A 22,891-nucleotide genomic window follows, 5' to 3' on the forward strand; every position below is an offset into this window, starting at 1 on the left:
AGGCTACTAATGACAAAGTTGTCCGCATATGACCTGATGATAGGCTATATCCAATCCCAACAAATTCAGTTTAATCCTACTAATTGACTATTTTGGTGACAATTATCTATCTAGTATATGGCCGTTCTTAAAGACACTGTGGTAGACTCCGAAATTACGAGAGACCAATTTACTGATGGGTGTTTTGCGTATATTGAATTGCCTACCAGGATGCTCTAATTATGAGATTTGTAATGTGTTGTGAGTCTATTGTATAGAAAAAGGGTCTGTTACAGTAGAAATTTGAGGATTGTTTGGCATCGGGTTTTGAAGAAGCCAGAGTATTAAGTGCTTGTCCTTGTTTTCAGTCATGTCATGATGCACCTTATGAAGGTTACAGATTATTATAGTACAGTGTTAATAGTTATTACACTTTTATACAGAATTAGATTCAACAATAACTAACAATAAAAGCGTAGCCTACAGTGGCGTCGTATGAGTATGCCTAAATAAATTACAGTTTAATTCCAAACCCCGCCCCACAATGCCTTGCGCTTGCGTGGTGAGTCGCTCCCAACGCGTGGCTGAATGTAGGTGTGTGTAGCTATAGTGTGCAGAGGGAGAAGAGGAATTTTCTAAGAAACTCTGGACCCTCCGACCACCGAAGCAGCACGAGGGGCGAAAAGACTCCATTGAGCAAGCATGTCGTGGCTCTTTGGCTGGAGAAAAGGATCCGGTACTCCCCCGGCGGACGACCAAACAGCGTCCACCCCGGCCGAAGGGGGTTCGGGGGGTTCGGGAGGAGATAAGCCCAAGGACAAATGGAGTAACTTCGACCCAACTGGACTTGAACGAGCAGCGAAGGCAGCAAGAGAACTTGATAAATCACGTAGGTATTGTTTTGATAGTGGTGTAGTAAGGAAATCGATCTGTAGGCCTATAATACTTTGTTGCCAGGATTTTTGCACGGCTTAGTTTAGGATCAGATGTTGCAACAGTTGCATATAATTCGATCAGACATTGTCTAAAAAGCATATTTAGGCTATTAATCACGCGCTTCGCAACAATGCATCCGTAGCTTGTATACGTTTTAGTTTATTACACACTATCCGTGTATAATGAGGTTGACAGTACAAAGACAGGTGTCATTTGCAACAGGCTCTTTTTGGGGGGTGTGTCGATGAAGAAAGGAACAAAGTGTCCCTGGTGGTAGTGAGAGCCGGCTGTAGTTCTTGTTCAGGGATCAGATCACAAGGCCTTGTGTGTTGAAATGTTCATGTGTTTCTCTGTTTGTGTTGCCCACACGGGGCAGTATATATTTAGCCAATGAACGTGTGTGGTGCTCTCATGGCACATAATGTCCTATATGTGTGCATGTGTACAGTATCATTACGCATAGGCCTACTGTCAAAGAACAAGGTTCAAAGCTCAACAACGAGAAATTATCCAAAAGGGTTTCTGAAAGTAATATACCCCATAGAGTGTGTATTCAGTTATTAATTTCTGTGTATAGTGTGTTAATAATGTTATCAATTGTTGGAAATATGTAGAATATTTGTAGTTAAGTACGGTCTTAACTGTGTTTCTACCTCAACTCGGTAGGTCATGCAAAAGAAGCACTGGATCTTGCTCGTATGCAAGAGCAGTCGGTACAGTTGGAACATCAGAGTAAAGTGAAGGTTGGTGGGATTCTTCCAAACCTGTTTAAATCCTATGAACACCTTCAAATGAGTGTAAATCCCCAACCACACTCTTTATCGCAAGACTCTAGAGTTTTCAGTGCCCATACTGATTCCGACCGGAAGGTTCCGTGTTAGAGTTGTCGTTTTTGGATAATCAGAATTCTCAGTGAAAGTTCTACACATGCCCACAGCCTCTGCTCTCCCTTGTGTAGGAGTATGAGGCTGCCTTGGAGCAACTGAAGGGGGAGCAGATACGCCTGCAGGGAGAAGAGAGACGGAAAACCCTCAATGAAGAGACGAAACAAAACCAAGCGGTATGGAAGTTCTTGTGTTAACAGTCTGAACACCAGGTATCCTCTCTCTTTGTCTCTCTCTCGCTCTCTCTGTATGTGTTTGTAGACCAGTTATTAAAATGTTATTCATTGGGTTAAATGTCCTTCTGAAATTTGTCAAATGCTCTACTGTTACCTCTAGAGGGCACAATACCAAGACAAACTTGCCAGACAGAGATATGATGATCAACTCAGGCAACAGGTAAGCACTCTCATTGTGGTAAAATCCCTTTATTAATCCGCTTCCTGACGAAATTTAAACTTTGACCCAATGACCTCCAATTGTATGCTGGTAATGCTCTAGCCTGTCAATCCGTATTGGATGTGTAATAGCCTACTTTTATCTGCAGCAAATCCTCAATGAGGAGAACTTGCGCAAACAAGAGGAGTCTGTCATGAAGCAGGAGGCCATGAGGAAAGGTGAGGTGAACAAAGATGCGCGATGCCGATGACATCAGTCATTTTTCCTCACAACGTGGTTATAGCTCCCATCCAGACGCTTCGTAACTATGTACTGTGCTAATACTGCTGTCACCCTACACATACCTATTCAGGAGTGCATGCTCGCTTAATCTATTTTTTCCGACTAGCCACCATTGAGCATGAGATGGACCTGCGGCACAAGAACGAGCTGCTCCGCGTGGAGGCCGAGGCCAAAGCTCGCGCCAAGGTCGAGCGAGAGAACGCAGATCTGATCCGAGAACAGATCCGTCTGAAAGCAGCAGAACACAGACAGACGGTTCTGGAGTCCATAAAGTGAGCTTAATCATAAACAGGACCCTGGCTGTAAGATTCAGTCATTAGCTTGATATCACTAGAATCGTAAGGCTAATCTTTTGCTATTTCATTGGTCATATGGCAACTTATTTTCATAGTCTGTTTGGGGCGAGTACTCAATAATACAATCTTAGAATTCTTGGAGGAATCCAAAATGGAAGCACTCATTGTTTGATAAAACAGCGGTCCATGCATTATGGCGTTGACAAGATCTGAGACGGGTTTTGCACTAGCCTCTTCTTGGTGGGCATTTAAATAAAGTTAGAAAACTAAGTGTCCTTGGTTGTGCTGGTGGCTGTCTGTAGTTTTTTTGTGGTTCAGGCATCTGATCACATGGCTGTCCTTGTCCATTTGGGATCATAATGGAAGCAGTGAGTGTGATAATTATGTTTTGTTCGTGGCAGGACTGCAGGAGCAGTGTTTGGGGAAGGATTCATGGCTTTCGTATCTGACTGGGACAAACTCACCGCCACGGTAATAAGTTCATGTCTGCTCACACCTCACCTTCAAACATTTATTGGGACTCCCAAACGTGTCAATAAAGTTAATACAAAGACTTGAAAAGGGAATATTCTTTTCTCTATTTTTCCTCACCAAGTACTCACTCATCAAGTTATACACGTGTTTTCTGAATCTCTCTGCAGGTGGCTGGCTTTACCCTGCTGGCAGTTGGCGTCTACTCTGCCAGGAACGCCACCGGAGTGGCTGGACGCTACATCGAGGCCCGTCTGGGAAAGCCTTCCCTGGTCAGAGAGACCTCCAGGATCACTGTTGGAGAGGCCATCAAGCACCCTATAAAGGTGAACTGTTTTACATTTTATTGTTGGAATGCACTTTCTAGTTCATTTAGCTGACACTTTTATCCAAAGTTTTTAACTTCAAAACGAATACTCAAACACCTTTATGTTGTCCACTGGACAAAGATTAAAAGCCTAACCTTTGACCTGTCCAACATCAGACGACAAAGCGTCTAAGGAGCAGACCACAGGATGCCCTGGAGGGAGTGGTTCTCAGTGTGAGTACTGTTCCACATCCAACCCATCTAAAAGCTGCAACGCAAAACGATAAGTCTGCTTAGAAACGCTAGATCATAATCTTTTTTTATAACTGTTGAGAAATCCTTTTGCTGTTTTCGTCCCCTTATCCACCATCTCTTCTTGTCTGCTGTCTCTCCTGCCCTTGCGTAGCCTTCTCTGGAGGAGCGTGTGAGAGACATTGCCATCGCCACTCGTAACACCAGGCAGAACAAGGGCCTGTACAGGAACATCCTGATGTATGGACCACCTGGGACAGGCAAGACACTCTTTGCCAAGGTATACCAAGCCATTCTCAGTAACACGAGGGAGAACACAGTGCATGACCTACAGTGGAATTGCCCATTAAAGTAGAGTTGGAATGACAGTTAGGGAAGATGATGAGGGCCGCTGATACATTTGCCGTATCATTATCATCTGGAAAAGTACCTTTTTAAAAGGAAGACATTGTCCCTGACTTGATGATTTGTCACCCTGCAGAAACTGGCTCTCCATTCTGGGATGGACTACGCCATCATGACAGGAGGAGATGTAGCCCCCATGGGCCGTGACGGGGTGACGGCCATGCACAAGGTCTTTGACTGGGCTGGAACAAGCAGGCGCGGGTAAGGATTCCTCTTCTTTACTCAGCACTGCCCTTTGTCGCAGGGTTCATCGGTGAAGGTTTAAGACACAGATGGTTAATCTTAGATGTTGGTGTCATCTGGGGCTACTTGGTAAGATACAGGTGAATAAAAAATGTTTTAAAGTAGATCATTGGTATGACTCCCATCTCTCAACGGGATAACATGTGCCTCATTATTAGACTTTGTTCTTTAATGTCTCGTAGTAACTGCTGTGACGTTTACAACAAATAACTCTTTCTCTCCTTCGTCCTCTTTATCATCGTTAGCGTCCTGCTGTTCGTAGATGAAGCCGATGCATTCCTGCGTAAACGATCCACTGTGAGTTCAACGACAGTTGGCAGTTTGTGTTTACAGCTAACAGTTAGCTAATTTGCTCATACATTATTTATTTGCTGTTTTATATTTCTGCTGCTTTAGGCTCAGCCTCCGTTGCTATCTACATCATTATAATTGTTTTTGGGGGGGGGCTTCCAGGAGAAAATCAGCGAGGACCTCAGAGCCACCTTGAACGCATTCCTTTACCGCACTGGAGAACAGAGTAACAAGTTAGTAACAGCCCTCGTCTCTGTATTATTCAATATGCGCCGTCAAGCGTGAAAAGCTTTGACTGAGAAGGTCATTGACTTCCTTTTAAATAATCCTATTTTACCTCTCCAGGTTTATGCTGGTGTTGGCGAGTAACCAGCCGGAGCAGTTTGACTGGGCAATAAACGACCGTATTGATGAGATTGTAAACTTCGCCCTCCCTGGACTGGAGGAGAGGGAGAGACTGGTCCGTCTGTACTTTGACAGATTTGTACTGGGGCCAGCCACTGTAGGCAGACAGTGAGTATACTCCTGTGTTCTGAGGTCTGGAGTTCCTCTTTGAGATTCCCTCTTTTCACGTGATTGTTAGGAGCCAAAATCTGAATTCCACAGAGGCTACTTTGATAATACAAGCCCCATTAATGTGACTTGTTCAAAGTTGTGATTTGAAAGTCAAGAAATATCCCCGTTATACAGGTGTTAAGCGAGACTTGTCAACAGTGGGTTGCAGTAAACAAACAGGGTGTGGATTGTCTTTGAACGCCAGTCTGATGCAGAGCTTGCCGTGTTTGATCTGCTCTACAGGAGGTTGAAGTTGGCCCAGTTTGATTACGGACAGAAGTGTTCTGACATTGCGTCGCGTGCCGTGGGCATGTCTGGACGTGAGATTTCCAAGCTGGGCGTGGCCTGGCAGGTGAGCGCACAAGACCTATGACTTTTTCTTACCTTTGACCCTTAATAAAACACGTTCTGAAAGAAAATCTGTGTATATAAAAAAATCTAAATACCACAAGGTAACTTCTCTTCCCCCTCTTCTCCGTAAGGCTGCTGCATACTCTTCAGAAGACGGTGTCTTGACCGAAGCCATGATCGATTCTAGAGTCGAAGATGCCATCAAGCAACACGCCCAGAAAATGGACTGGCTGCATATGGAAGGCGGTGGCGAAAGTAGCAAAACCGGCATTGTGATCCCCAAGGGAGAGGGCGCCATTGGCTTCACGGCTGTTCAGGAAGCCGCTCCGCTGGCCCAAGCTGCCGTCCCATTGGCCCAGGCTTCAGCCCCGCTCATCCAGGAAGTGCTCCCAGTAGTGGAGGCGATGATCTCCAGCGCCCAGGCAGCAGCGGCAGCTGAGCCGGCACAGGAGGTCCAGGCAGCAGCCATCATTGAAGAGGCAGCCGCCCTGGTTAGAGAAGCTGCTGCTCCTGCTGTGGCCGAGGCCGCGGCACAGGCTGAGGTGGTCGAGACCGTCGTGGAGACGGCGTCTGCCGCCCCGTTGGTCCAGGAGTTGGAGGCCGTAAAGGTAGTGCCAGAGGAGCCTGCGGCTGAATCTGCTGTCCAGGAGGCCGTGGTGCCTGAAGTGAAGCTGGTGGAGGTGGATGTGACGGCCGAGGTCAGGGAGGCTGAAACACTGGTAGATGCGGCCCCCATCATCAAAGATGAGACAACTGTCACTCCAGCTGCCCAGGAGATGGAGGCCACAGCAGTAACCAAGGAGGCTGATGCCGTTGTCGCTGAGGCAGAGGCCACAGCTCCTGCTGCTGCTCAGGAGGTTGCCACAGAGTCGGAAACCACCGTCACCGAAGCAACCGAGGTTGCCAAGGAGGCTGAGGTCATAATTGCCGATGTTGCTAAGGAAGCTGAAGCTGTGACAGCAGAAGTTACAAAAGAGGCTGAGCCAATAGTAGCTGAGGTTGCAAAGGAGGCTGAGCCAATAGTAGCTGACGTTGCAAAGGAGTCTGAGACAGTAGCAGCTGAGGTTGTAAAAGAGGCTGAGCCAATAGCAGCTGAGGTTGTAAAAGAGGCTGAGCCAATAGCAACTGAGGTTGTAAAAGAGGCTGAGCCAATAGTAGCTGAGGTTGTAAAAGACGCTGAGCCAATAGTAGCTGAGGCCGCAAAGGAGGCTGAGCCAATAGCATCTGAGGTTGCAAAGGAGGCTGAGCCAATAGCAGCTGAGGTTGTAAAGGAGGCTGAGCCAATAGCAACTGAGGTTGTAAAAGAGGCTGAGCCAATAGTAGCTGAGGTTGCAAAGGAGGCTGAGCCAATAGCAGCTGGGGTTGTAAAGGAGGCTGAGCCAATAGCAGCTGAGGTTGCAAAGGAGGCTGAGCCAATAGTAGCTGAGGTTGTAAAAGAGGCTGAGCCAATAGCAACTGAGGTTGCAAAGGAGGCTGAGCCAATAGCAGCTGAGGCAGCAAAGGAGGCTGAGCCAATAGTGGCTGAGGTTGTAAAAGAGGCTGAGCCAACAGCAGCTGAGGTTGTAAAAGAGGCTGAGCCAATAGCAGCTGAGGTTGTAAAGGAGGCTGAGCCAATAGTAGCTGAGGTTGTAAAAGAGGCTGAGCCAATAGCAACTGAGGTTGCAAAGGAGGCTGAGCCAATAGCAGCTGAGGTTGCAAAGGAGGCTGAGCCAATAGTAGCTGAGGTTGTAAAAGAGGCTGAGCCAATAGCAACTGAGGTTGCAAAGGAGGCTGAACCAATAGCAGCTGAGGTTGCAAAGGAGGCTGAGCCAATAACAGCTGAGGTTGCTAAAGAGTCAGAAGCCCCCGTAACCCCGGAGACTGAGGCCACAGCAGCCCCCGTAACCCCGGAGACAGAGGCCGCAGCAGCCCCCGTAACCTCGGAGACAGAGGCCGCAGCAGCCCCCGTAACCCCGGAGACAGAGGCCACAGCAGCCCCCGTAACCCCGGAGACAGAGGCCGCTGCTTCTAAGGTTGACACACTGTCCTTGGCAACGACAGTTTCAGAATCATCTGATTCTGATTCTGATTCTGAAACTGTCGTTGCCAAGGACTCTGAGGCTACTGAAACTACAGCCACCAAGGACTCTGTTGCCACAGCAACTCCTGCCTCTCAGGAGGCAGACAGCAGCAACGCTGACAAATCTGCTGCTAAAGATGAGGGTGGGGATGACCCAGACAAACCAAAAGATCCCCCGAAGAAATGGTTTAAATAGTGAAACCGATGAAGCTATGGGTCAGGGAGAAAGAAAATGAATTAAGAATCAAGAAGATGTACTGTTTTGATGGATTGTCTGTCATTGTGATTAAAGGGCTTTTGATGTTGGTATCAGCTTGTGCCTTATTGCACTTTTCAGACCTTGTATTGAAGTTGGGCAAAAAAATATATGCTAATGGATTTGGAGGCGTCAAGGAAAAGAGGAGAGATTGACCTTCAGGGCTGCTCAAGTGCATATAGCTCTCTCATGTCAAACGATTGTGGCTATCTTTACATACCAACATATAATTTGACCCATTATATTACATGGTTTGCCTCTAAAATGGACAATTTCCCTGCCAGTTAAAGATGAATACCATACCATGAGTCCTGTTCTGAGATAACCCCCTCACAATGTCTAACAAGCACTGCATTTCTACAGAGAGCCTACACACACTGATGTTGAGGGAATGACACATTCAAACGTTAGGGGTCACTGTTGTGCTTCAATGGCACTTTTAATAAAACAGACATTTCATCCTCACAACAGCAATGTCTGGACACAGAGGGGGAGGGGGGACCGAGCGAGGGTTCCCTCTACTGATAGGCTGGTTGCTTCTGATAAGGATGAGGGAATTGGATCTAGCAAATCGGGAAGTGCTATTGGACATGATATTGGGAAGACGAGGGAAGCACTGAATGGTCTCTGTCTTATCTTGGCTGGCATCAATTTCTCCTCTCATTTCTCATAAAACTATATTATAACACAGCACAGAGAACCCAGACCACAAGCATAGGCTCCCCTCCCCCTCATATATATACAAGTAAAATTAATACATTCATTTAATTCACTAAGTAACAAAGCTAGTTAATCTGTGTTTTTTTGTCGCAGAAATCACACGGTTCATTTCCAGTCATCTGCCTTATCTTAACGTTCTGTTTTTCTCCATACAGTCCAGCAGGTTTACTCTTGACACACAATCCCTCCCCCCCCCTTCCTCACACCCTTTTAAATCCCACACCCATATATTTATAACTATTTACAGAAGCAGCAACCTATTCATCCAATCACAAAAAGCCCCCTTTCTAACAAGTCAAATACACTCCAACCCAAACATAAAAAAAGATATAATCATGGCACCCGATTCTCTCCACCCATTTCATACACTGTTACCCTGTTCTAAAAGAGCATGCCAAGTTTCAACAATGAACACATAAAATTTCTATACAGAAAACACCCTTAAAAACTTTTTTTCCCCTCCGTCAATAGTGGACATACGACAATATTTCAGTGGCAACTATCATGTTCTTCTTTCTCTGCTTGAGTTGTGGGTTGGTTGTTTTCTGACTTTCGTCAGTCAGGTCGTCGTAAGAAAGTTCCATCTTGGGGTGGGGGTGGTGGAGGGGGTGTGTTATGAACAGTGACAGGGCAGTTTTCAAGGGTCTCTGAGGCAGCAGTTGGCCATGGGGCAGTTTGGGGTAAGGAGTGGGGGAGGAGGAGGTGGTTGGGGGTCTTGTTTAAAAGTCAGAGGTGGCGGGGGCTGGGGTGGCCGTTGTGGTAGAGCTTCTGCTTGATGTGGACCATGTTACCGCTGGAGTCTTCCAACTGTCTGAGCTGGGCACGGCGACGAAGGTCTCGAAGGTTGCAGAACTGGGGCAGCCACGACCAGGAAGGGGTGTCTGGGAGAGTGGAGAGAGGAGGGAGAGTAAAGAGAGGGGGGAGAGTAGACGGGGGAGAGTAGACAGAGAAGGGGGAGACAGAGGGGAGAGTGGGGGGGGGGGACATATGAGATCAGTGAGGCAAAGTTATCAAAACATAAACAATATTTATTGCCTGAATCTCTATCGACTAGTTATAAATTAGATGACAGTAGAAAAAAACACAATGCTGTATTTACAACTATTATGCCTAATACATACATTTTGGGTGTGTAATACAGAGTTTTGTAATTTAATATGTTTTTTTTCTGTATCACAAAATTCCTGCCAAATCTGTGAAGTGAGAAAAGTGAGTAAAACACGTCAGTAAATGGAGAGTGGAAGCTTCTGGGTAGGGGCATTACGCTATTGGATGAGCTGAGAATCAATCTATTAGAGTGCATTCAATGCCCAAGTAAACTTCAGACCCATACTACTCTGTAATAAATGTCCTTTGTTGATGCTCTTATCTTTGTATTGATCATGTTTCTTGTACACTATACGGTAATTTACCTGTGCATGCAGTCGTTATGTAGATCAGGTTTTTAATTAAAATAGGCTCATCTCAATTGGACTAACCTGGTGAAATAAAGGTTGGATCTATATAAAATATATAATCATAAACATATAATAATAATAATAATAAAACCATATGCATGTGTGACACAGTGAATAACACAGTGAACAACCTTTATCATTCCAACCACTCAGGCCATACCAGCCTGTGTAGTGCTTCTTCCAAACTGTAACGTGCGACGCAGTGTGTGTTTGAATAGAAGTGCAGGGATTTGTCTGTGTCAGACTGGAACGTAGCTGGCAAAGCAAGGCCCACTGAGACAGCAAGGGAAGGAGGGCGGGTCCCAGACTGCGAACCCACTAGCAAATGGCCCTGCTAGACGTTGGAGGGGGAGGGAGGACTGGGGGAAGAGGCAGGTGGCGGGGAGGGGGGGAGGGAGGGGGAGGGAGGGGGGAATTATTTATAGCTGTGAATGGGTATGCAATCCACAAGGACTGTTCTGAAGGGTATCCAAAGGAAAAGAGAAAACGAGACAAGTTCCTCTTCTCATTTGAATAAAAGGATGGAAAGATGGAGATGGAGTCAGGAGAAAAATTAAAATGGTAATGTAATGCGGAAAGTGGGGAGAGGGCATAAATGTAAAGGTCTTTTGTGGAGGCAGGAAGGGAGAAATGGTTATGCCAAGTCATCATTTTACCCCTTTTTTGTTATCTCTTTGTTTTTCTATTTTGTTATACTAAATGTATTTCCAAAAGAAGACATGGGTGCCAGAGGACAAATGCATCAGATATTCATGGCAATATACAAATAAAAAAACGACCACATCTTCACCACTGAGAGGCTGTGTAAAGAAAATAGATTGGGGAGTAGATTCAATAACTGAATGGAGGGGAAGAGGCTGGGGCTATAGATGGAATTACAAAAAGAAAAAAAGAATCAATGTGCACCTCAATGATGTGTGTATATGTGTGTGTGTGTATATGTGTGTATTTAAGCGAACATGTTTCTCCCCTCGCCCGCCATTCCAGCTGCTCCCTCTCATTCTATTTATAGCTCAGAGGAGAGAGAACGTGTGTGTGTGTGTGTGTGTGTGTGAGAGAGAGAGAGAGAGAGAGAGAGAGAGAGAGAGAGAGAGAGAGAGAGAGAGAGAGCGTAGGTGGGGGTGGGGATGTGACAGTATCTCCAACACCACCCCCACCCACGTCTCGCTCCGTCAGCCTCACCTTCACTCCCCATCTCAGGCAGGCTAAACGACTCTGACCCACCATCAACGTCACAGCCAAACACACCATCAGAGGGGCATTCCCTGCATTCTCTAGGATTCCAGTGCTTAGAAACAGCTATAACCATCACTCAACTGCTAGAGGTAATGCATATGGATGTAGGCTTTCAACCGGTAATTTTGGTGGTACGTACGTGTGGTACGTAATGTGCTGACGCCTCACCAGAGATGGTGTATTGACTCACTGCTGCACTGCTATACTGTATATTTGCGTCTACATACTGCCAATACAAGGGCTGACATCAGAGATTTTTTTGTGTGGTTGAAATTTAAGCTCCATGCTCTCTATTCAATGCCGACTTAGAAGCAAGATAAATGGAACACATCTTTTTCACTGTAAAGTAAAAGGAGCTCTCCAAATCAACCCACCCCAGCATTGTGGTGATTTTAATGGAAGTAATTGGTTATTAATATAACTTGACACCTACTAGAGAGATGCACTTAGCTGTGGGGAACATTTTAAGGAGCTCCTCTGGGTTGCCAGAACATATAGGTCATAGACTCTATATGACATAGAGCCTACGTTAGCACCGACAACTAAAGGTACTATACGGAACCCTTGTCAGGCCTGAAAGATCTGGAACTCTTCACAATTCAGGAATTCGTCTAGTGTTCTAAATTCTAAAATGGTTTAAGAAACAGCAGCTTTTTTTTTTGGGAGTGTGTTAATAGCTCCAGGCAAAATCCAAATGTATAGGTCTTATTTTAGACAGGTACACAAGAGAAAACTGATGTTTATGGAATATTCAAACACATACATAAGGGTAAAATACTGGAGAAGATGAATAGGATGATTCTCAGTGGCACGATCATGGTCATCGATGCGTATCTTTCCAATGTACAGAAACATATAGCTGTCCTGGCGAATGTTTTACAGAAACCATTTCTGAGTTTCTTAATATTCTATATTTCGCCTACGTGGTTGCACAGTTATCGATGTGTCCTGCACTATGTCTCTCACTGGTTCAGTAATTCCAATCTGAAACCTTAGCACAACTGCCAAGTATACTACACAATACAGCGGGCATCCTCTGCATTGAAACATTTCTCTTTGTAATATAAACAGGAGCCCAACCGCTTTATCAATACAACATTTTCTTTGGCGTGGGTGGCAGGGGGAGGGGGGGGGGGTGGTGGGCGTGGCGGTTTCTTTCAATTTTCTTACACCTTTCCATAAATGTGACTTGGTAGTGGACTTATCACTGCACTGTACCACACATAGTACAGCCATTTTGCTGTTTATCGAACCAGAGCACCACCATGCTAGTGAGCTGGTTGACTCACCATAGTAACGGCTGGCCCTCCAGGCCCTGACGGCACAGTGCAGCACCCCGTCCAGCCACAGCAGGAGCCAGCTGATGCAGAACCCCAGCAGCAGGCCCAGCATCAAGTCCATCTCCTGCTTGGTCACGCTGTCACTGACGAAGTAGTTCTCTGACGAGTCCACCAGAGAGTGGTCGCCATCGTATGGGATCACGTAGTGGACGTGGTGCCTGTGGAAAGATGGAGGGGAGTCAGGTGGCTGAGCGGTGAGGGAGTCGGGCTAGTAATCAGAAGGTTGCCAGTTCGATTCCCGGCTGTGCAAAATGACGTTGTGTCCTTGGGCAAGGCACTTCACCCTACTTGCCTCGGGGGGAATGTCCCTGTACTTACTGTAAGTCGCTCTGGATAAGAGCGTCTGCTAAATGACTAAATGTAATGTAAAGATGGAGGAAGGGTTAGCTTGCTGTTACTGGGAAATGTAAAATAATAATAATAATGAATAATAGATGGAAAATAATGTGTATTTCTGTTGTTGTATTTACAGAGGTGATAGTGAGAGGGGAGAGAGACAAAGATGACAAGTACAAAGATGAAAAAGGAATATGTAGTTGTTAGGATGTGGAGTTATGAACTATCAAGTGACCGTCCGAGTGACAGTGACTTCAACAGAACACAATGTGCGTGTGGGAACTGTGGATGTTACAGTGCTGGTGTCGACATTGCTTCTCCACATTGAACCCAGAGACTTTCTCAAACAGAAGTTTCAAGCAATATTACTACCAAAACTGGAACCAGGATCTGCCGGAATCCCCTTCACACACTGATAATCCTCATCCAATTACTGAAATTCCGTCATTCTGTCATTGATAGGTACTGACCACCATTCACAATCAATCGGACGCCAGGGACACTTGTTCCTCTGAACAGCGAACGACAGGACCGTACCCATCCGGCGATTGGAAGGCCGAGCCCCCGTCATAGAGCAGTAGAGAGCTTCCTGGCTTCAATGCAGTCTCTGCTGCCAAATGAAATGACAGTGAACGTGTCCTCAAGCCTGATTAGGTGTGCACCCGCCAACGCGATGACGCCTCAAAACCTCACGTACAAAAGGTAGACTCAGCATTCAAGCTCAGGTGCTCTCTCCCTTTTCATCTTGTCTATTCTGCTTAACGTTCACCCTCAGAGTGTAAACATATTATGTAAAACTCTTACTCAGGAGCATTTCCAGGTCAGTGAAAGACATCCATTTGACAGTGAATACCCTGGACTACAAGTGTAGTTTGTAGTAAACAGACAGTTACAATATCAGTATGACTCAGAAATTAATGTTTTTTATGCCCATAGATATAAATGAAACGTGTTTGTGTTTCCCAAAAATATTGTATTAAATGTGAGGAAGGGAATAAGATGACCATATACATGCATGGTTATCTAACTTCAGATGGTGGCAAGAATACCAGCCCTGACAGACAAATATACAGTCACACACAATGCAGGCACAGACGCATTGAAGAGAGGCATTGAAAAAAGTATTACTCCACAAATCACATCTACAACCTGTCCATGGTACATAATAGCCAAGATACATACCCTGCAAAAAGCCTCTGAAAGTGTTGGAGTGTTTGAGGGCTGCCTCCCAAAAAGCTTTTCCTAGATTATCCCTCTATGACAATGCTAATCTCACAAATACCTGATGACCCATATCTGCTTGTCAGACTGAACCTAGCCACAACACAAAATGGCATTACTCTAACACCATGACAGCTAGGTAAATGCCTGTTTGCAGATAATTTAGTGAATCGATAAGCCAAATGCTATGTACATTGACCACAGGCCGACCTTTGCATATATCCTTATATGGGATATGATATATAGGCAACTTGGACCTTCAACTGCTGGCCTGAGCAGACAATTCATACCTTAATACCCTAATAACAGTTAAAGCTGTGTGCGTATTCACTACATCACAAGGCTCTTCCCAAACCTGGCAGAACACTGTTGCCATACCCTTAATCAAGATTAGGACACTTCACTTAAAAACACAAACAAGATGAAAGACACAAAGGCCCCCACTCTATGACTAAGATCTCTGTCCTGATTTGAAGCTTAAAATCAATCTCCGGATTTAGTATAAATACTGCTTTCTTTGTTTATTGTTTATACTACTGTTTATAGTAGGCTTAAATAATTGGTGGTTTTGATAAACACCAGATAATTACAACTTGATGTATGCTTGGGTTGTCCAAACCCTCACATTAGAGAAGTCAATTTTTCAAGCATGTATCAGGTTGAATTTCCCGTCCTCATAATCAGTTGGTAATTGGCTAATCACTATTGGCTTAATATTACAGTTCTGTCAGATAAGAAAAACTAAAAACGCACTTGATGCTCAGAAGCCTACCAACTGTGTGAGCTACAAGCGTTCAAAGGGATCCCTTATTTATCATAATTCATTACATATTTATGGCTCCAGTACACCTTCGTATGCAGTAAAAACGGAATCACTGCTAGCCTACATTGAGACCGTCAAACACTGCATCGTAAACAAGCCTTATACCGTGAGACACAACCCACGGATAAAATCACATTCGACATCAATTAGTGAGTATTTCACGGGATTACGCATTGAGTAGGCTATGTTACATTTAAGAGCTTGTGAGAATGGCTCATCGACAGAAATCATTCTAGAGGCCTATTGAGCAATTATAATTTGACAGAGAAAATCCCAGCGTTTTTCACGCTGCCCCTTCGTGTGATATGTGTCACACATTATTTTCTAACCAATTATTGTGTGCTGTTGGGTTTTTACCTTCCACAGTTGCAATGACAGACGCGGTCTTCTCCTCGTAGATGCGGTAAGATGTAGTTGTGAAAGCGATCCAGTAGTGCGTTCATGTCCATTAAACAGGCTATTGCCTGCAAAGAACCATTCGAGTCAACTGGGACATGACAAGCACTATTTCCAACATAGCATCATTATGACCTGGCATGGCAGTCAGTTTCAAAGGAAACAGAAGAGGCTACTGAAAGTCCAGTAGAATTATTTGGAAAACACTCTTCCTCCAAAATGGACTGGAGATTACTTATTTATGATAGTCCTGGTTAATTATAGGTAGGCTAGCCCACTTTCAAAAGGCCAAAGATCTGTTTCTCATACAGAAATGTGTTTATTTATCCGAGGCCTAAGTACTAAGTTTTAAACCGATGTGGTGCTCAGTGAGACAATTAATGATGTTGTTGAAATAAAATAAACATCTTACCATAACAACTGAAGCACCAAGAATCATAAAAATCATGGTGGTTGTGATCATATGCATCAAAACTTCCAAACTCTCCGCTGTGCTCGAGCCTCCTCTACCCGCGGCACTGCAAACGCTCCGGCTGGGCTCTAGGCACTCTGTCCCGGGAGGAGACGCTCATTGAGGCGCCCTGACTACACCTGACTCTCCGTCCCTTGAAACTCGCCAGATTGGTGTGCAATGAAACGGCGTAGCTGCAGGAGCTGAACCGGCCCGGTGTCCTCCTTCCCCCCCCCCCCCCCCCGTTTGACACAAGCACTCGCTAGCCTTCACTCTATTCTCCTCATACAGCAACGTGTCGATTCAATGTTGCGGACCGGGTCGTGAATAGTTGCGCGTTGCGCTGCGCCGGGTTTGGCTGAACGAAGGTGCTGGTATAGGGGCTTTCCAGGCACCCTGATAACCAATACAACAGCGCCCTTTTCCGAAACGCTACGATCCCGTTCAAAAAATTCAGCAAACATGAAAAGGGGTTAGCCGGTCGTTGAATAGGGATATCCTCCAGGATTATGCCCCCCTCAAGACAGCACGTTATTCCCGCCGTACAATTAGTTAATTGACGAGTTATCGATAAATAGGAGCCTCCATCGATGAACACTCAATTGCTCTTGCCTATAGCCTAGATATTTCAAATAATTGCAATAGTACGTTTCATAGTAGTCCTTGTCCTCTTGGTACACAGAAATAGCTTGAAAACATCGATCAAACTGAATCGAGACATAAAACCAGTCGGAACTGGACCCACCCTACCCTCAGTCCAGTTGAGATCAGGCAACGGCAACTGCATCAACGCCCGGAGACAGACATGCATGATTATCCCATCTTGTCTTATCGCAACCAGAAGCATCCACCGCCACCATCCCTTTGCGCGCGCGTGTGTGTGTATTTGTGGGCGGGAGATATCCTACGGAGAGAAGATGAAAACGGAAAATATGTTCATCTCTTGCATTTCTCTGATGCAAACATTCAGATCCAGTCGACCAGATCATTCCAATTACGTTTGCAGCGGTTTACGTTCTATACTTTTTTCTCCAGGCGTTACACGTTTAAATCACCATCGCCACATACCCCTCTCTCTCTCTCTCTCTCTCTCTCTCTCTCTCTCTCTCTCTCTCTCTCTCTCTCTCTCTCTCTCTCTCTCTCTCTCTCTGTCTCTCTCTCTCTCTCTTTCTCTGTGTGTCTCTCTCTCTAGACGTTGCAGTTAATTTTCTGATTCTGCGCCATTTCGCCGGGCTGTGTTCATATACACAAGCTTGCCAATTTAGCTTTCTAATTCCTAGCGTTTGTCAGTCGTGATCATATAAAAATCATATAAAAGTCAAAACAATTCTTACATGTTCTGACACGTAGCCTACTTCATTCTCAAGCTCGGTCACTTATCTCCAGGAGCTCCGTCCATCTAGAACAAACTGAGATGTTCATCTTGAACATTACCCCAGGGTAAATGTAAAAAAGTAGGCTATATCCCAAATGTCTCAATCCTTCAAAACACTTTGGCGTGATCCAAAATCAACACACTGCAAGAAAACGTGTTAAAGGAACGATGTATTAACATATGTATGTTTTTTCCCTATAGGGCCCCAATGTATTGTACATTGAGAGGTTAGGCTCGTGGTTGGCATCCAGACACGCGGGGCCACTGACAGTTCAGGACCTTGGATAGTACCCACCCGGGCGATAGTCGATTGGCCAAAGCCGATCTACAGAAACCAATGGATATCTTCCTCCTCGTGGATTGGAACAAATTGGTTAAAAGAGCGGGCAACGTTGCATCTTTGGAATTGCACACAGTTCGGTCTGTCTGAAAAGATTCATATGAGAAAAAAAAACGTGTTTTCTTGATTGTTTTTATTTATTTAGCACTCTGCAATATTTCCATGTGCCAGAAAAATATAGCCTATACAGACTCAGACATCATGTTGACCTGATTTTGTTCAGTTTGTAGCCAATGAAACTGGAATGACATTTCACTTAGATTCTGTCTTCCTGTAGTTTTTTATTCTCATCCTGTTACTGTTGCATTTTTAAGTCCCGGGGCTGTTTCTTTACTCACTGTGGTGCTGGTGTGCAACACTCTCTCTCTCTCTCTCTCTCTCTCTCTCTCTCTCTCTTCTACCCACTCCTCCCCCACACACATTCTCTCCAACGACATGTTGTCATAAGGAGGATTGGTGAAAAGGATGGAACAGATTTTTGGAGAAGAGAGGAGAGTGAAGGAAAAGAGAAAAGAGAGTGATGATGGGGGCCTGTTTTCCTTCAAAACACATAACTCACCTCCCACCTTATCCTGAGTCATACACTGAAACACACAGCTTTGCAACATGAACATGACTCAAAGCTTGATTTTTGACTGCCAGGCATCAGCTAATACTTCACTTTTTTATTGAGTTGATATTGCAAACCCAGACTACCTTTTTACAGCACGCTTTATGTTAACTTACTAGCTTTGTCTTAACTTGAATAGAACATATTTAGAAGAGGCTTCTGGCCTCCTACTTTAGCTCTTTTTATTCATGTAGTCTTTAAGAGCAGGGCTAGGCACATACAGCCGAAGAGATATTGGATTGTAAAATTGAAAATCTTGTCCAAAATTGTCTGACAAAACCTACATCTACAGCCTATTCAATTTTTCAATCATAATCATAATCAATTCAATCATAATTATTATTGTATCATAATTTATATTTCGGATATCAGTTATCTCTAGCTTCTCCATTAATATTAAACATAAACATAAACTGGATGATGACACAAGATTTGGTCCACTCAACGTACCGTACTTTCATTACGAATCCGGAAGAATTTTGGGGGAAAGGATTGTAAACAAAACTCACGAGTCCGTATTTGATTAGCATTAAGTAAGATATTCCTAGGTCGTTGTCGATTCTCGACATATCCAACAAACTGTGGAATGTGAGTAATTTGATGAACTGGCTAGCTATATAATTTTTTTATTAGAATAAAGAATAACTTGGTGTGTTGTGTTACGGTTATAACAGTGGTTTCGCTGTAGGTAGTCTGCCAGCTACTGTAGCTAGCTGTTAACTTTAGAGCTAGCTTAGCCGCCATAGCACGGCCACTAACAAACCGCATTAATCAACGAAATATGTAAAATGGCACCGTGCCGGTCACATTTCCTTCTTTGTTCGCTAGCTATGTTGCAGTTCTGTTGGTTGATCTGATGTAATTTGACTTGCTTTTTTAGCTAAATCTATAGCTAACCAGTTAATGCAGCGCTCGCTAGACTACGTCGTTACTACTGCCGTACTAGAGTCTAGATCAATACAGTATGTAAAATAACACAGCAGCTGCATGCTAACAAAAAACATGCATAATGACATATACTGTAGTTTGCTGCATAAGTCATAAACATAGTTGTACTCTGTGGTGAACTACTTCTTGTCTGGCTGTGTGGTAGTACAGTGGCATGATTTTGTTCAAACAAATGTCTAATTTTTATCAAATCTATCTTCCAACCAGGTTTTGATCTTTAAGGAACTCAGTGATCTCCATGCATCAGTGATTAGGAGATCTGTATTTGTAGCACTGTGCCAGCATAGGTATTCACATCTGTGGAGACAGCAGTAAGCATGTCCAGGAAGCAAACAGGGAAGCCTGTGCGCGGCAACAGGAAGGGCGACGCGGAACGGAAGCGGGATGAGCGCGCCGCCCGGCGTGCCATAGCCAAGGACCGCAAGAACCGCCCTCAGGACGGTGGGGACGACGCCGAGGAGTTTGTCAGCTTCTCCAATCAGCTCCAAGCTCTGGGGCTGAAGCTGAGAGAGGTCCCTGGAGATGGGTAAGATGACACGACAGCCTCTTCAACCTGTGGTTTATTCCTCAGTCAGGTATTGTACGTGTAGCCAACTACAAGTCTCTCTGCTCTGCTCTCTGTAGGAACTGCCTGTTCAGAGCCCTTGGGGACCAGCTGGAGGGACACTCTCGAGGACATCTCCGTCTGCGCCAGGAGACTGTGCAGTACATGATGTCACACCGTCACGACTTTGAACCCTTCGTAGAGGATGACATGCCATTTGCTCAGCATCGTAAGGAAAATGACCTCAGCTAAACCAATTTGTTCCTGGAAAAAACACATTCAATAATCTCCTGTAATGCATGGGAAAGAAAGTAAGGTCAGATTGTAGTTTGTGTGTGTGTGTGTGTGTGTGTGTGTGTAATTGTAATCATGACAGAGTAAAAACCTAGTGGATTCAATATGGCAGGGTAAAAAGACAACAACAATAACAATGTCATATAGAAAGTCTTAAGTCACTCAAAACCGTTCTATTCATTATTCTGTCACTTTCATTTTCACCCAGTATCCAATCTCTCCCAGCCCGGTACTTTTGCTGGCAATGATGCCATTGTGGCTTTTGCCCGCAGCCAACAGCTGAAAGTAGTCATCCATCAGCTGAATACTCCACTGTGGGAGGTAGGAAACGATAGCTGTATCCACCCTATAAGATTTATTCTATGGCCAGAGGCATATATTCATTGTCCAAAGACATGAAGACAAGTGTTGGTAACCTTGAAACACACATTGAATCTCATAATGATGCTTTGAAACAAGGTAATGTTCAACTTCAACATTTTTACAGATGCTGTATGGTTCAGATTTTACTTGTAGTGCAATACAGATGCCTCTAGTGATACTTCTGATCTCATACCAATTCAGATAAATGGTGTGGAGAAGCAAGTTTGTAGAGAGCTTCACATTGCCTATCGTTATGGCGACCATTACGACAGCGTGCGACCCACTGGTGACAACTCTGAGAGCCCTGCTCTACTGCGCATTGAGGTAGGCCCTCCAACTAACGTCAGCTAACCCTCTATAGAGTAAGAAAGTCCTGCCTTGTGTTGTGGCCCGGAAGTACATATATGAGCAATGGTAATTAAATATAGTTATGAATAATAAAACTAATATATAAATACTAAATAAAAACTGCCATTGTGACAACAAACTTGTACTGAGGCACCATTAGTATCATTATGCTGATAGTTTGGTTTAAGAAATCAAACTACATTTCCCAGGTGTACTTTGTAGTTAATTCTCAGATTGTAGTTCTTTTTAAGACTTATATGACTCAAAACTAGATAGGCCTTTGATATACTAGTAATTCCCTTTTTGTCAAGTAAAAGGCTTTGTGAAGGGGGATTTCAGCACATGTTCATTGAATGAAAAAACCCCAATCCTTAAGTTAACATATTTTATCTTTCACTTTCAGAACCTCCAGAAAGCCATAGGGCATCAGCGTGAGTTTGGGGGGGGTCAGACAGATGTGGGGAAGTCCCCCTCGCCCAGCCCCTCTGAAGAGGACAGCGTTATCCTGAGCTCCCTAAAGAACAGGGGGATGTATTGTGAGGAACCTTCCTATGAGATAGATCTAGGGAGTCAGGTGGCTGAGCGGTTAGGGAATCGGGCTAGTAATCTGAAGGTTGCCAGTTCGATTCCCGGCCATGCCAAATGACGTTGTGTCCTTGGGCAAGGCACTTCACCCTATTTGCCTCAGGGGGAATGTCCCTGTACTTACTGTAAGTCGCTCTGGATAAGAGCGTCTGCTAAATGACTAAATGTAAATCTTACTGTCAGAGACCACTCCCCTCGCAATTGAGAAATTGCAGTCAATCCTGTGTGTAAATTATTTATTTCTCTGCCCTGTATCGTTCAGGTGAGGAGGAGAATCTGTTCCAGCTGAGTGCTGCCACCATTAATGCAGAGTGGCTGATGGAAGCTGAGCTACCAGCCCCGTCCTGCCAAGGCCAGTGTGCTTCAGGATTTTGCTCTGCCTGTCAGGGTGAACCAACAGAGTGCAGTGACCACAAAAGACCACCAGAGGGAAGCAAATCCCACAAACCCAAGGTATGGCTCGTTCACATACTGCATTCCCTCCCAGCACTACCAAACAGTGACAGGAAGAGTTTTGTCAACACCTTGTTTGGTCTTCTGTAGTCCGGCCCTCCTTACTTAACCCTTGTGTTATCTTCGGGTCATTCTGACCCACCGTCGTATTGCGACTACTTTACCGCATACAAAAAAAAAGTGAAGCATTTTCTTTTAACCGTCGGGCTGTCTCAGACCCCCCCACATCACAAAGGTTTAAAGAAAATGCTTTTTATTTGTTTTTGTATTGGGTAAAATTGACAACGATGGTTTGTTGTGAACCTTTGGGTCATGTGACCCGAAGGCAGCACAAGGGTTAAGTGTTCAATGCTCTCAGGTGTCCAACAAGCAACGTAAGGAACAGCAGCGTGTAGAGAAGAAGAAGAGACAGGAGGAACGACATCGTCAGAAGGTTCTCCAGAGCAAAGGAGCACCAGACCAGAATCAGAACCTGCCAGAACCGGTTACTCTAGTTCCTGCTCTCAACACACTCAGTATATAAAATAGAACAGAATGGCCTAACACAACTAGAAGTGTGAGGATGATGGCAATGTTTTGCACATTCAATCAACTTCAATCATATTGGATGACATTTAAAAAAAGAAAAAGAAAATGCTAATGAATTTTTTGCAAATGTACAGTGCCTGAGATGTGTGTGTGTGTGTGTGTGTGTGTGTGTGTGTGTGGGCGTGCGTGCATGTGCAAGTAGAAGTTGACGTGTTTGTTTTCGTCAGCAATCGTGTGCTTAGGGTTTGTTTGCTACTTGGTTGGGCTCTTCATAGACACACTGTCTAGACTCTTCTGATGCTGGTGAATGAGGAAAGATTTTCACAAATGACCATACAGTGTATCATGGGCTTCTCTGTCTTCTTTTGAATTGAGTTTTTCTCTGTTTCTAGCCAAAGAGAAAGCAAAAAAAATATGTTAATTAATGATTGTTATGCATACTGTCTGATATGGTGTGGAATGCTGCAATAAATCTCAATCCTTAGTTATTAGAGTTGATGTTTTGTTATTAATGGTTTTTATGTATTTTTTATATTCAACTTTTTAATTAAATGATTAAG

General features: G+C 44.5%; 3 protein-coding genes across 45 annotated transcripts; 2 read left to right on the forward strand and 1 right to left on the reverse strand.

Moving 5' to 3' along the window:
* The first annotated feature begins 540 nt into the window (after window positions 1–540).
* Window positions 541–8,016, forward strand: LOC134019304 (ATPase family AAA domain-containing protein 3-like). 43 transcript variants are annotated; one of them, XM_062460064.1, is made up of 21 exons: window positions 541–868; window positions 1,582–1,658; window positions 1,874–1,975; window positions 2,136–2,195; window positions 2,344–2,413; window positions 2,584–2,749; window positions 3,175–3,244; window positions 3,415–3,570; window positions 3,729–3,785; window positions 3,958–4,083; window positions 4,285–4,409; window positions 4,697–4,748; window positions 4,905–4,975; window positions 5,088–5,255; window positions 5,541–5,649; window positions 5,780–6,679; window positions 6,713–6,745; window positions 6,779–6,811; window positions 6,878–6,910; window positions 6,944–7,674; window positions 7,726–8,016. In XM_062460064.1, exons 1-21 carry the CDS (start codon window positions 682–684, stop codon window positions 7,901–7,903), a joined length of 3,504 nt encoding a protein of 1,167 aa, XP_062316048.1. In that variant the 5' UTR covers window positions 541–681; the 3' UTR covers window positions 7,904–8,016. The 43 variants fall into 43 exon arrangements, with proteins under 43 accessions (XP_062316048.1, XP_062316044.1, XP_062316043.1 ...); XM_062460060.1 differs by having other exon boundaries at window positions 6,713–7,174; window positions 7,208–7,240; window positions 7,307–7,674; XM_062460059.1 differs by having other exon boundaries at window positions 6,713–7,174; window positions 7,241–7,273; window positions 7,307–7,674.
* Window positions 8,017–8,696: 680 nt separating this feature from the next.
* Window positions 8,697–17,009, reverse strand: tmem240a (transmembrane protein 240a). Its single transcript, XM_062460115.1, has 4 exons — window positions 15,905–17,009; window positions 15,454–15,560; window positions 12,666–12,874; window positions 8,697–9,564 (listed from the first exon to the last, which is right to left on the reverse strand). Exons 1-4 carry the CDS (start codon window positions 15,959–15,961, stop codon window positions 9,410–9,412), a joined length of 528 nt encoding a protein of 175 aa, XP_062316099.1. The 5' UTR covers window positions 15,962–17,009; the 3' UTR covers window positions 8,697–9,409.
* Window positions 17,010–18,699: 1,690 nt separating this feature from the next.
* Window positions 18,700–22,824, forward strand: otud3 (OTU deubiquitinase 3). Its single transcript, XM_062460113.1, has 8 exons — window positions 18,700–18,856; window positions 19,424–19,742; window positions 19,841–19,989; window positions 20,263–20,375; window positions 20,619–20,741; window positions 21,169–21,301; window positions 21,613–21,803; window positions 22,162–22,824. The coding sequence occupies exons 2-8, from the start codon at window positions 19,534–19,536 to the stop codon at window positions 22,324–22,326; spliced, it is 1,083 nt and encodes a 360-aa protein (XP_062316097.1). The 5' UTR covers window positions 18,700–18,856; window positions 19,424–19,533; the 3' UTR covers window positions 22,327–22,824.
* The last annotated feature ends 67 nt before the right edge of the window (window positions 22,825–22,891 follow it).

Source organism: Osmerus eperlanus, chromosome 4 (genome assembly GCF_963692335.1).
Source record: "Osmerus eperlanus chromosome 4, fOsmEpe2.1, whole genome shotgun sequence".
NCBI classification, from domain to species: Eukaryota; Metazoa; Chordata; class Actinopteri; order Osmeriformes; family Osmeridae; genus Osmerus; species Osmerus eperlanus.

Coding starts and splice junctions, on each gene's coding strand:
- LOC134019304 (XM_062460035.1), top strand. CDS start 682: ATGTCGTGGCTCTTTGGCTGGAGAAAAGGATCCGGTACTCCCCCGGCG. Junction 1,659..1,873: donor AACATCAGAGTAAAGTGAAG/GTTGGTGGGATT, acceptor TCCCTTGTGTAG/GAGTATGAGGCTGCCTTGGA. Junction 3,786..3,957: donor TGGAGGGAGTGGTTCTCAGT/GTGAGTACTGTT, acceptor GCCCTTGCGTAG/CCTTCTCTGGAGGAGCGTGT.
- tmem240a (XM_062460115.1), bottom strand. CDS start 15,961: ATGCATATGATCACAACCACCATGATTTTTATGATTCTTGGTGCTTCA. Junction 15,561..15,904: donor TTGGTGCTTCAGTTGTTATG/GTAAGATGTTTA, acceptor GGTTCTTTGCAG/GCAATAGCCTGTTTAATGGA. Junction 12,875..15,453: donor TGTCATTGCAACTGTGGAAG/GTAAAAACCCAA, acceptor ATCTTTCCACAG/GCACCACGTCCACTACGTGA.
- otud3 (XM_062460113.1), top strand. CDS start 19,534: ATGTCCAGGAAGCAAACAGGGAAGCCTGTGCGCGGCAACAGGAAGGGC. Junction 19,990..20,262: donor CATGCCATTTGCTCAGCATC/GTAAGGAAAATG, acceptor ATTTTCACCCAG/TATCCAATCTCTCCCAGCCC. Junction 20,742..21,168: donor CTGCTCTACTGCGCATTGAG/GTAGGCCCTCCA, acceptor TTTCACTTTCAG/AACCTCCAGAAAGCCATAGG.